At 40.4% G+C, this 12,907-nt stretch overlaps 1 protein-coding gene across 6 annotated transcripts in view; it reads left to right on the top strand.

The window, feature by feature from the left end:
- The window catches only part of DLGAP4 (DLG associated protein 4), a 399,144-nt gene extending 387,217 nt beyond the window's left edge, over positions 1 to 11,927 (top strand). For 5 of the 6 annotated variants that reach the window (XM_014053169.2, XM_014053172.2, XM_014053171.2 and 2 more), the window contains 5 exons: positions 1,634 to 1,725; positions 2,197 to 2,606; positions 3,606 to 3,697; positions 5,671 to 5,823; positions 9,854 to 11,927. In XM_014053169.2, coding sequence (XP_013908644.2) covers positions 1,634 to 1,725; positions 2,197 to 2,606; positions 3,606 to 3,697; positions 5,671 to 5,823; positions 9,854 to 10,072 — 966 coding nt within the window. In that variant the 3' untranslated portion in view covers positions 10,073 to 11,927. The remainder of the gene's footprint in view (positions 1 to 1,633; positions 1,726 to 2,196; positions 2,607 to 3,605; positions 3,698 to 5,670; positions 5,824 to 9,853) is intronic. The other variant, XM_014053173.2, reaches the window with a different exon arrangement.
- Positions 11,928 to 12,907: the final 980 nt, after the last annotated feature.

Raw genomic sequence — 12,907 nt, 5'->3', positions numbered from 1 at the left:
AAAGATTAGGGAACACTGTTTGGAAAGATAATAAGGAATCCTGTAATAATGGACAGAGACAGGTTTCATATGGGAAGCAGCCTGAGGTATTTTCAGGAGTAACTGTCATAAGGCCACCACCTCCATGTAGCATGACTAGAGGTTGAGATTATAGTTCCATTTTAAATTGACAACCTCTTTACAATAAGTGGCTGTTTTTGTGGCACAAGAGTTTCCCATTTTTGAAATCCTGATGGGGAAGAAGTTTAACTCTTCCTTATCCTCTAATATTTATTTAGCTTTGCTTAAAAGACCGCATTCAGAGCATGACTGTAGTCCCTTTGACATCATGCCATTCTGTTATTCTATATAATATTTTGGTCTTGGTGCTACATTGTCACAAAGATAGCTCTGAACGATGCATTTGCTGAGTTTTAAGAATAGAATTGAATGGAATGGGAATAGGAATAAGACAGAACATAACCTTGGAGGTCTTCTAGTCCAGCCCTCTGCTCAAGCAGGAGAACCTATACTATTTCAGATAAGTGACTGTCTAGTCTCTTCTTAAAAACCTTCAGTGATGGTTTCTGAAGGCAAGCTGTTCCACTGCTTAATTGTCCTCACTGTTAGGAAGTACTCAAGACTTTCCATGTTGAATAAAATGTGGTGGCATGTTGGAATTAGTTGCACTGCCCTTGGTGCCCTTGATATGCCTTCATCAAAAGGTTTTAAGGAGGGCCACAGGCTTTGTTGAATAAATCTACATAAGCTTTTGATGCTATTTTGACTTTGGCTTTCATTATGCAAATAGAGGACTGATTCAGTTTGGGTTTCTGCCCCCATGCATGTGTAACAGTTAAAAAAAATATTAAATTATCAGTTATAAGCAACATCAATAAATTTGTCTCTAAACCAATCGTACTAAGGTCTGTTGAGCAATCTAGGCAGCAATTGGGTGAAAGTATTTCCTTTTTACATGACTTAATGTATGGTAAAGCTTGATTCTAAATTCATATCATATTAAAATAAAATTTGTAGATAGATAGATAGATAGATAGATAGATAGATAGATAGATAGATAGATAGATAGATAGATAGATAGATAGATAGAAACATAGATACATAGATACATAGATACATAGATACATAGATATAGATATAGATATCAGTAGTCGGGCGTTGGTTGCATTTCTGTTCTCATACCTCTAAAATTTCTTTTAGATCATTTTATTTAACAGTATATCTGACCTTTGACAGTATGTCTGACCTTTTAAAGACAGAAATTTGAATTACAGGCAGCTAATTGTTCAGTTAAAAATTAACCTAGTAAACAGAACAAAAAATGAATGAAAACTTCCTTTTAAGGTTATCTTTTAGTAGGACAGGGTAACTTTGGCTACAGAGCCATAAACCTAATTTTCCTTCTTTCCCCATTTAGAACTTTTAGCCACTCTGAGTCAATGTTGGGCATTCTGATTGCAGATTCTTCCTGATCTTAACAAAAAAAAACTTTTGCTGCCTTTTGGTGTGTGGTGTCTGCACGATCACTATGTGTGTGTTTGTGTGCATGCATGCCTCTTCCCTTCTAATGTGAATTCTAGCAGCAAGTTTTTGTGTTTTTGTTTTTTTTTGTTTGTATCTTTTTGTTAATAAGGTTGACTGCCTTCAACCAGTGGCAAAAGAGGAGCTCCCTCCATCAGCCACCAAATTCCAGTCCATCGGGGTACAGGTAGAGGACGAGTGGCGGTAAGTGGAAGTCACAGGGTTTTTTTTTTAAAGGAAAAAAAAACCATGCAGTTGCGATCTCTCAATTTATAGTTGAGTGTCTTCTTACCTATTCCAAATCACCGTTTGGGTAGTGGTGATCCCCAAACCCCTTCTCAACAGCAAGCGCTCTCGCCAAAACAAAGAGGCTTAGTCATGTAAGAGAATCATTGGGAGTCTGAACTGAACAATAGAACAGCAGATGTAATTACAGATGCGTGCCAGTTTTTGTTTGGATGCCCTACTGCAGTAAGCAGGCAACCTTATAATTTTGTCTGTCTGCATGTATAGTGTGTGTATTTGTGTGCAGGGAAAGATGGGCAAGGAAATGCAGTTCAGCTGCAGATGCGTAAACAAATACATATGGCTGTCGCTGCGTGCTGGGGAATAGAACCAGCCCTCTGTAAGGGCTGCTTTTCCTGACTTGTCTCTTGCCCCTCTTTCATTTTATAGCAACAGCCACTCTCACAGCATGTCCAACAAACAGGATACAGATTCTGACTCTCAAGAGTTGAATAATTCCACCTGTAAATCATCTGAAAGAAACCTTGCTGATTGTTCCCCCTGCAACAACTCCAACAACCTTGATGCTAACACGAGGCAAGCAGCCATGCCCTCTGAGAGCAAGAAAAACCTCTCCTATGGAGATAGCAATGACCCAGCCCTGGAGCCTTCCTCTCTCCCTCCTCCTGATCCTTGGATTGAAACATCTACCAACACTCCGTCAGAACCAACACAGCCGGGAGCTTGCCGAAGGGATGGGTACTGGTTTCAGAAGCTACTGCAGGCAGAGACGGAAAGGTTGGAAGGGTGGTGTCGACAGATGGACCAAGAGACTAAAGAGAATAATCTCTCTGAAGAAGGTGAGCAAGGATGATAACCTGGCTTTAGTGAGATTTGAAGCTTAAATCTTTCTATCCCTCGAGTGCAGAGCTAGGCCCAAAAGCAAGTTGTTGGAAGGAGGGCTATTTCTATACGCTAGGGATTGTGCAGATAAACAGCAGAACTCTGTACATCTTAATTCCTCCTTTTTTTTAGATTTCAATTGTGATTAACCATAGTCAATGAAGAAAATAGTTGTTCCAATTGATATGGTATGCCACTTCTTTGCTTTCACTGATACCCTGGAGAGAAATATTGCATCTTTCTCTCATTTAGAAAGTTGTCATGGTGCCATAGTACTCCATAATTCTGAAGAAAGTTAAAAGTACAGGATGTGGAATTTTAAATAGGAATCTTTTTTTTTCTGAGTTTTTTCAGTGTGGTTAGGAAGAGAGAAGGCCAGGAAGTTCTAAATCTCCTTTTGGTAACAAACCAATTTCTAAAATATTCACTTGTTATAGAATATGGCTATTGGGCTCTATCCACCTATCAGAGGTGACAAACCCTATGATGATTAGAAGTCCTGGATCACAAACCTGTGCTTAGAAAGTTGCATTCTTGAATGTTTTAAGTCGTAGCCACAAATACTGTGAAAAGGGTTAAGGGTGAAATAGCATTGGAAATAAACTTTTTCTGCCTCCCCTGAAGACTTCACTGGTCCTCTTTCATAAACAAAGTGTCATTCAGCAGTGTGGCTGCCTGCCATTTCTGTACAGTCAATTGATGTTGGCAGTAGAAAGAACATGGGCTAACCAAACATGCACTGACCAAAAAAAACCCACCTCAGAAGTCATTTGTAATGGCTTGCCTTTAATGACTCTGAGTGAAAAAGTTCTGTTCTTGGAAGAGGGGGTGGGGCAGAGATAAATATGCCTAAAGGTCAAAAATGGTTCTTTTAACCTTAAATCTCCTGGCATTTTCTGTTTTTGAATTATTTATCTTGCTTGACTGCTTTTTTTCTTTCTTTCTGTCATATTCAGTCTTAGGCAAAGTCCTCAGTGCAGTGGGCAGTGCACAACTACTAATGTCACAGAAATTCCAGCAATTCCGTGGCCTCTGTGACCAAAACTTGGTGAGTATGCAGATCTCTTGTTATTTGTATCAAACTTGCTCCTCCAGCATGGCATATAGTCTTATGTCACCCATCTCCACTTTGGGGTGGCTATTTAATTGGATTCAGAGAGAGTGAGGTAAATTGGTCCACCCCCGGCAATGAATGGATCCAGAAGGGTTCCAGAAGGAACTGGGATTGCTTGTGATGGTCTGTTCCATGGTTCAACTGAGACCTTAGTTACCACTTGATACAAGAAGGTGGCTATGATCAGCATGTGTCCATGTGACTTCTCCCTGACCATGGATCCTGCTATGGTTTATGGAACATCTAAGGTGAAATGGGAGAAGAGATGTCTAAAGCACCACTGTAGGTCAACAATGACTATGCTCGACTGAACAGGGCAGACAATATGTCTGTGGATTGCTTCCTAGTGGCCTTGTTCTGGGTGACTTGAGCTCTTCTGGGTGGAGAGAACTCAAGAGAATCATCTACAAGATTGTGCAGAGAAATTTTCAGGGCATCTGTCAAACAAAATTACTTGAATTCATTCCCAGTTAGCTTTGGTGCAGGTCTTATGGATATGTCTGGAGCAAAAGCTTGCCCTGTTATAGGGAATGGTTTATTTATGGCTGTGCATGACGAAGTGAATAGGATCCTTATGATTCTGAACTCAGCTACTAGCTCATTAGATTCATGACTTTTCTGATTGGCTAAGACTGCCTGGCAGGTGAACATGTGGATTGGTTCTAATGGTGGTGAATTTGTCATTCTAATTAGATGAATGAACCAAGGAAGCATTGATTCATCTCTCCTCAAAAACCTCCCTATTTCAGGGAAGGTTGTGCAGCAGCTTTAACAAAATCTGGATGAAGCAAACTATCTGAACCCCTTTCAGTCAGTCACTCAACATGGGACAGAAATGGCATTGCTTGCATCTTTGAATATTCTATGGACTTTGGGTGTTAGGGCCTTCTGGATCTGGGACTTACTACATTTGGTGCAGACAGGGTGGCACTGCCACAAGTAGATCCAGTGCCAAATCTGGGGGTCCTTCTGGATTTATGATTATTGCTTGAGGAGTAGGTGGCAGTTATGACTAAGGGGGCTTTTGTACAACTTTGTATAGCACGCCAGTTCCACCCATTCCTGGATTGTGAGGCTCTGCTCTCAGTTACTCATGCCCTAGTCACCTCCCAAATGGACTACAGTGATGTGCTCCACATGGGGCCCTCCTTGAAAAGTATCCAGAGGCTTCAGTGGATGCAAAACGTAGCCGTACAGGCAGTTATTATGCCCCTAGGAGGACACACATCACACTTAATGCTGTGTGAGCCGCATGGATTACCAGTTTGCCTCTGGGTGCAATTCAAGGTGCTGGTTTTGACCTGTCAAGCCATATTTAACATGAGGCCAGACCTTTTGATGGGCCACCTCTCCCCAATTGCATCCACCCATCATATTGGAGGCTGCTACATTTTGCATCCACTGAAATATCTGGGTCTTGTTCAAGGGGAGCCCCATGTGGAGCACATTGCAGTCGTCCATTTGTAAGTCCTATCTGCTAAGGATTCCCTCTGATGGAATCTTAAGAGGGGAGCCTTTTCCACTGACACTCAAGCTGTGAAACATCATCCCCCCCCCCATATGAGAACAATTTTTAAATATATAGTTATTATTGATTGGGGATCATCTATAGGGCATTTATCTTCATGCCACTGCCAGATGCCAACTGACAATCTAAGATTGCCTTTGATTCTCCTGAAGACTTGGGGGTAAAAAATTGAAGGCAACTATTGTATTAGATTCTTTGCCACATCTGGTGTTCTCAATAGTTATCTTTGATGGCATAGGAATAGACTTCCATTCTTGTTCAGAATAGGCTACAATGCAATTGCCATATTCCTCTTGAATCAAGTTCAATTATTTTTTTAAATTCTAAATGAACTGCAACATTTTGGGAGAACTTCATCTGCCTTATTTGTTCACTGCAGAACCCCAATTCCAATCCTAGGCCCACAGCACAGGACCTTGCTGGGTTTTGGGATCTCTTACAGTTGTCCATTGAAGACATCAGCATGAAATTTGATGAGCTGTACCACCTGAAAGCTAATGGTTGGCAAGTGACAGAGCCATTAGAGAAGAAGGTAAGCATCAAGAATACCAGAGTCAAACTCCTATAGTGTACATTATGTTGTTTTTATGGATTTACCATATATTTCGGAGTTTAAGATGCACCTTCCCCCCCCCCCCCAAAAAAAATAGAGGGTGAAAATCTGGGTGCATCTTATACACTGAATTCAGCATTTTTGGCCTCCTGAAACCCCACTCCCTTCACAAAAATGGGGCATGCAGAGAGGTTGAGAGGCCTGCAAAGTGCTCCTGGGGGCTGGGGAAGGCAAAAACAGGCCATTTTTTGCTCGTTCCCTCCCCCCAGGCCCCAGGAGACTTTTCAGGCCTCTCAAAATCTCTGCATGCCCCATTTTTCACAAAAAACGAGGCATGCAGTGGGTTTGGGAGGCCTGCAGAGTGTAAAAACTTTTTTTTTTTAGTTTATCTCTTCAAAACCTTGGTGTGCCTTATACTCCAGTGCATGTTATACACCAAAAAATACGGTATATAGAATGTATCTTGTCCTTGTTAAACATCATTGCTTTATACTAAATGCAAATTAGGAAATAAGGATTAGTTGTCTGGTGAAATTTATTGAAGTATGCACGCTTGATGATGTCCTTCATGTAATTAATTTTAATTTAAAAGATTACAGGTTGCCCTCATCTTACAACCATTCATTTTATGGACCATTTGAAGTTACAATAGCACTGAAAAAAGTGACTGCTTTTCACACTTAAAACCATGGGCTCGTGATCAAAATTCAGACATTTGGCAACTGCATGTGCTTAAGGCAATTGCAGTGGGGTCATGTGATCACTTTTGTGATCTTCTCACAAACAAATGTTAATAAAGAAGGCAGATTCACTTAACCACCATGTTACTTAACAACTGCATTGTTTCACTCAACAACCATGGTAAGAAAGGTTTGAAATTAAGCAAAATGGAAATATGGGAGTCAATTGTGGTTGTATGTCAAGGACTACCTGTACTGCCATGCTTCCAGATATCCTGTACAAATCTCTATATACTAGGATATTTTACAACTTGTTAAAATGATTGTATGTTTAAAAGATTATAGGAGTAAAAACCCCAGTTGTTACTGAGAAAATAGCATATTGGGCAGGGGTGAAACGCTCCAAAGTCTGCTACTGGTTCGCTTCGTCACCGGTTTGCTTCATGCGCATGTGCACCATTCGCCCGAACAGGTAATAAAAAAATGGTACCGGTTCAGGTGAACCGGTAGTTCTGACGATCAGCTGTGCAACAATCACCTGTACCGGGCAAACCGGTAGCATTTTTTACTACTGGCTTGGGCGAACCAGTTCAAACCGGTAGCATTTCACCTATTGGGCCAAGGCAAACATCTCTGTAATGGCAATTCCATACATAGGGTATCAGTTCCTTTGCTTTACATTGTATAGAGAAGGAGTCTTTCCAGAGATGAACTCAGAACGCTGACAAGTTAATTCAGGAGCAAAAATAGGCATTTGATTTTCAGCAGTGTAGAACTTAATGGAAATATATACACCTTCAAATCAAGCTTGACTGCAGTTGACTTCATGGACATAGCCATGGGTTTTTTGGCAATAGTGCAAAGATATGATCAACTCTCAACTCAGCCTACATATCTAATATTTTTCGGAAACCTCCTACCTAAATACTAATCATATCTGATCCTACTTAGGTTTTCATACCAACACAGTTCAAATTGTGCATTGCCTGGACTGAAAGCTTGTGAAGTTCTTTCAAAAGCCAGCAATAATTGTTCAAAATAACTTATTGCACTACTGTCTTTTAGCATGTTTGTTGTCTACAGAAGAAGCCACACATATGTTAATTTCAAATTTAGGAATCCTTCCCCCACATTCTTCTGAAATATACTTTTCCCAAGTATAACCTGCCTGTTATACTTGAAATTGACAAGTTTTCTTTATATACTTACGTTGTTTTGATTATTCACAATGTTTAACATAAAATGTGAAGCACTTCCATTATTCCTCCAACATTAGCTTATTAATGTATCCAAAAAGGTGAAAACAGTTCTGATAGTTTGCAAATCTTGGAGCAACTTTGGTTTAATTGCTCTGCGTGTACTCATGTTGCATATTGTAAATAGTTTGATGTGTTTCCTGGGTGTAAATCTCTTCCATCTGATTTAATTGAAATTGTCAAATCAAATTGGTAGTTTGTTTTGGAAAATTGATATATGAACACATGGTTACAATCACTACCTTGATTTTCTTTTTTTTACTCTGCTGTGGATAGTCATGATTGCAATTTTAAATCTAACAAAGAAAGTTAAAGGTACAGATGTGCAAAGCTCTCCATTTTGGGGACAGAATATTCCAGAGAAGTTTTGAACATTCTATTCCCATCCAGACTGCCCAGAACCCTTCTTTTCGCCAATAACCTTTCTGATGTAGAAGCAACTCAAGGTATCTTGGGAGTGGTGCAGTCCAAAATAAAGTTTTCTTTTGTCCAGAAGCCATGCCCCAAAGCCATGGCATTTTGCAACCCTTCTGATATGGAGGTGTTACTTCTAAAAACTGTTGATTCTTTGTTCCTAAGTCTGTATATCTGTACTCAAAGATAATGCAGCATATGAACAATCCATAACTCCTTGTCAAGGCTAGGGCTAGATTCTCTTTGAATCTTATTTCAGTCGGCACCGAGTGCCAAAAAGGTCACATGGAAACATTGTGTGTGTGTGCTCGTCAGGGCTGTGCTCCAGAAGAGCTGAACTTCCCGGTTCTAGCGTGCATGTTCACCTGATCAGCTGGCTGGCACGTATGCGCAGGCTGGCTTTTGGCACTGCCACGTTTGTGAAGGGATCGTGCTCTGGAGAAGCCGAACTTCCAAGTTCTGGTGCGCATGTGTGCCCAACAATCAGCTGGCCGCCATCCATGCATACACTGGTTTGTAGCACTGCTGCACACACAAAGGACAGCTGACTGGCACATGCACATGCATGCCAGAAACCTGGAAGACAAACAGGCAAGGCCACGTGTGCCCATGTCACCCGGCACATGTGGCCTTGTCTGTTTGTCTTCCAGGTTTCTGGTGCACATGTGCACGCAACAGTCAGCTGTCCTTTGTGTGTGCGGCAGTGCTGAAAACTGGTGTATGCATGGGTGGCGGCCAGCTGATTGTTGGGCATGCAAACCATAGGTTCGCCATCACAGTTATATACTGATTCTGACATTTTGAATAATGTAACTGGAGCTTTAAGATAGTTATTTTATTTCAAATTTGGTTCAATACACCCTGAATTTTATTGCCTTAAATTAATTTAATAGTGATGGTGTTTTGACAAATTTGTTCTATTTTTGCCTTAAAAAATATTTCTCACCTTATAATTGTTGAAAGCAATTTTAGATTAAAATCTAGTCACCCAAAGTGGATTTAAATTATGGGGGAAGCAAAACTGTTAGCTTTTGAAATAATAGTTTGCCTTCCTTAGTTGACTTTTGGTATATGAAAACTCACCAAAGGTGTAAGGGAAAAGAAGTACAGGTAATCTTCAACTTACAACCATTTGTTTAGCAATTATTTAAACTTGCAACTATACTGAAAAAAATAACTTCTGACGAGTCCTCATGCTCAAGACCATCGTAGCTTCCCTAGGATCATGTGATCAAAATTTGGGTATTTGGCAACTGGCATGTGTTTATAACACATGTTGCAGTGGGGGGGGGTGTCATGTGATCAGTATTTGCAACCTTACCAGCTGGCTTCTTCTGACAAGCAAAGTCAATGGGAGAAACCAGATTTGCTTAATGACCATGTGCAGTGGTTCAATCAACAACTGTGACAAAAAATATCACAAATCGGGTGGCCATTTACTTAACAACCACCCTGCTTAGCAGTGGAAATTCTGTTCCCAATTGTGGTCATAAGTCGAGAACTACCTCCAAAATAAAGGAGGCAGGAATGGGATTTTTGATACATAGATGTACTAGCAGCTGTACTTCGTTTTTGGAAATGCATTTCTGTCTGTGCTGTGTAATAGTGAGAGTTGTGGATTCTGTTTTTCTACATTTTTGCTGTTCTTCCTCCCTAAAGGAAGAAAAGAAACCACCCCCTCCTGTTCCAAAGAAGCCAGCTAAACCGAAATCTCAGCTAAACCGAGATAAGGCATCCGACTCTGTGGACAAGCAGCGCCAGGAAGCTCGCAAACGCCTCATGGCAGCCAAGCGGGCGGCCTCCGTTCGACAGAACTCTGCCACCGAGAGTGCGGACAGCATTGAAATCTACGTTCCTGAGGCACAGACCCGTCTTTGAGCAAAGGGAAGAGGAAGAAAACACTTTTTTTTCACACCATTAAAAGAGGAAAAGAAAAAAAAATGGGTTCACTAAACAGTAGTGTGATTTCTTTGGTCTAGAGACACCAGAGCCAACCCTGCCAAGGGCTCCCAATTAGACCTTTCCTGGTTCTGTGCTTTGGTTTTTCTCCTCCCCATTTTTCACGCTGGCTGTGGTGTGGCTGAACAAACTTTTGGAAACACAGTCCTTTACCCTTGGAACTGCAGCCTTTTTACTTGTCAATCTGAGGAGAATTATTAGCTTGTTTACATGAAATGGACTAAATTGAAACAAACTCCCCCTGCCCGCCTTCAGCACTCGCCATGCTGTGCTTCCCCCACCCCAAATCCTTTGGCTATTTGTTCTGTCTTCTACCCCCAGAGAATCTCTTTCTCTTCACCCTCACTGTTTTTCTTGTATTTTATAGTAGTTCTCCTCTTTGCCATCCTTTTCTCTGCATGGCATCATTTACTGTGTTAGAACTAAACACTTCTACAGTGCTGCAGAAGAAAGCACCGTTCAGTGTGTACTCTTTCACTCTGCTAGTGAGCAGCCTTCAGTTTTGTTACATATTATTTCCTTTATAGATGGGATGGGAGTGGGTGGCCAGGGCTGGGTTGGGTTGGGGGAGGCAGTAAGGCTTTAGGGTTAATATATCTTGTAGTCCAATGATGTAAACAGAGGGCACATTCTGTGAGATATAAACAGTGTGTTTTGTTGTAATAGCCTGGAAGCAAAAAAAAAAAAAAAAGTGCAATAAGAGAAGTGTTTTGTCTGCACACTCCCATGAATAGTGCTGCAAAAGGAGGATTTCCCATCCATGGCACCTGAAAGAAACACAGCAAGGTGGATTCACATGTTGCCGCACACACTTTTCTTTTTTTCCTGCACTCTCTTCCCTTTTGTATGTGATTTTGTGTGCAAGGATCAATGTATAAGAAACCAGCTGCTATTCAAAGGGTGGGGGAAAACTATTTCGAAGTTGTACTTAATATGTTCTATGGTGAAAGACAATGGTTTTTGTACTGAAAAAAAAATGAGGTAGATATTAGATGGTTGGCAAGTTGCCTTCCTGTATGTATGTGTACATATGCACATAATACACTTAGTAGGATATGTAAATTTAATACATACCGATGCATACATAGCTAAACACACATGTACACATTCAAATGGTGTCTTTAAAAAAGCACCTCATGAGGATGGGTGTATGTATAGCATATATTTTTACATGTACTATAGCTAGATGTATGTAAAAGTGTGTGCAAAAATATATACCCTGCATATTCTCTCAGCCATTCTGGCCCCTTCTGTCTCATATTTTTGGAGGAACCATCATGAAATTTCATTTGACCTTTCTCTTTCCCTCTGCACACCTATTTTGAAGTAATCAATGAAGCCAGGAATCAAACAGCCAAATCTAAGTTTCTCCTCTGCTCTCCACACTACCCTGCTTTTCACTTCTACACTTCTCAGAAAGCTGTGCACTGTATTTTGGGAGACTTGAGGAAAGGTATTCAATGAATAGCCTAAGGTGACCAGAACCCAAAAGAAATTTTTTTACTGGTACATTAATGAAAATCATGTCAATGAATGCTGTATATGGTGTCTATGCATAGGAAGTGTTAGATTCTTACCTGCCCACTTAATGTATAATTTTGTAATCCGTGAAAGCTTGACCATATAGAGTATGGCTTCAAAAGAGACTCGATTTATTCTTTTTTCCTCTCCCTCTCCAATAACTTTACTTTGATGCTGGAGGGTGCTTGATCAACTTTTGAAACAAGTGGCTGACTTTCACAGTTCTTCCTATTAAAATTTGAAACGCTTGGAATGTGACTTTTTTTACTTGCATTTCCAAAAGCAGCAGCAATGTCAGTAATTAGGGCAGGTGTTTGATGGACTCCGTTTCAGTGGTATATGTTTCAGCGTGCAGTTTGTCAGTGGGATTAAATCTTTAAATGTATGTAATTCAGCAAAACAGGTCTCCCAGTTTTAGAGAAGTGTTTGCTTCCACAATTACACAATTATCTAGGAAAAAAAGATAGACATGCTTTTCTCTGGTATATGTACTTACCTGCTATATACACGGAATATACTTGTCCATTTTACATCTTAGGTGTATTTACAAAGGGGCATTTTAGCTGATGTGTATCCCTGTGTGAATTGGCATCGTTAGTGTGTTGCAATAAAAATAGTAAAGATCATGGGTTCTGAAACAGTCCTGAAAAACACTTGGGGTCCTGAACACAAGGACTTGTCTTCAGTATGCCTCCAGCATTGTGCTAACCACACTTGGGAGGTAATTTATGGGTTTTGGTGGAAGAGAGATCAAAGCAAGGGCAGTCAGCTGGTTTTCAAAGCAAGGGAACATCAGAAGCTTTGCTTCAAATTCACAGCACTGACCTTTCTCCCCAATGTTTTCTTTTAAAGGTCTACTTGGTAGTAACTACTTCTTGATCCTCAAAAGAGCACTGAAAATAATTTTTGTGGGTGGCACTTGCATGTAATGACACATTTGCTGAAGTATGCACTCTTCAGGAATTGAAATATTGTGGTCACCTTTGCTTCTGTATCTCCTTCAACTGTACCAGAGGATTCTTCACAAAATTTAATTTATTCTATCTATAAACACATATTAGCGATAAGGTAGTGATCCAAATCTTGTATCTTGGATTGACATAGCTTCTTTTCAAAACACGTAAAGCAGTTTCTGAACCTTGACAATTTTAACATATGGATTTCAACTCCCTGAATACTCTGCCCAAAATTCTGGAGTTGAACTCCACACATCTTGGCATTCCTAAGAGTGAG

The sequence above is a fragment of the Thamnophis sirtalis genome, unplaced genomic scaffold, assembly GCF_051295495.1.
Source record: "Thamnophis sirtalis isolate CommonGarterSnake01/CBP01778 unplaced genomic scaffold, rThaSir2_p1.2 scaffold_7, whole genome shotgun sequence".
Taxonomy (NCBI): Eukaryota; Metazoa; Chordata; class Lepidosauria; order Squamata; family Natricidae; genus Thamnophis; species Thamnophis sirtalis.
This window is presented reverse-complemented; position numbering and strand designations above follow the sequence as displayed.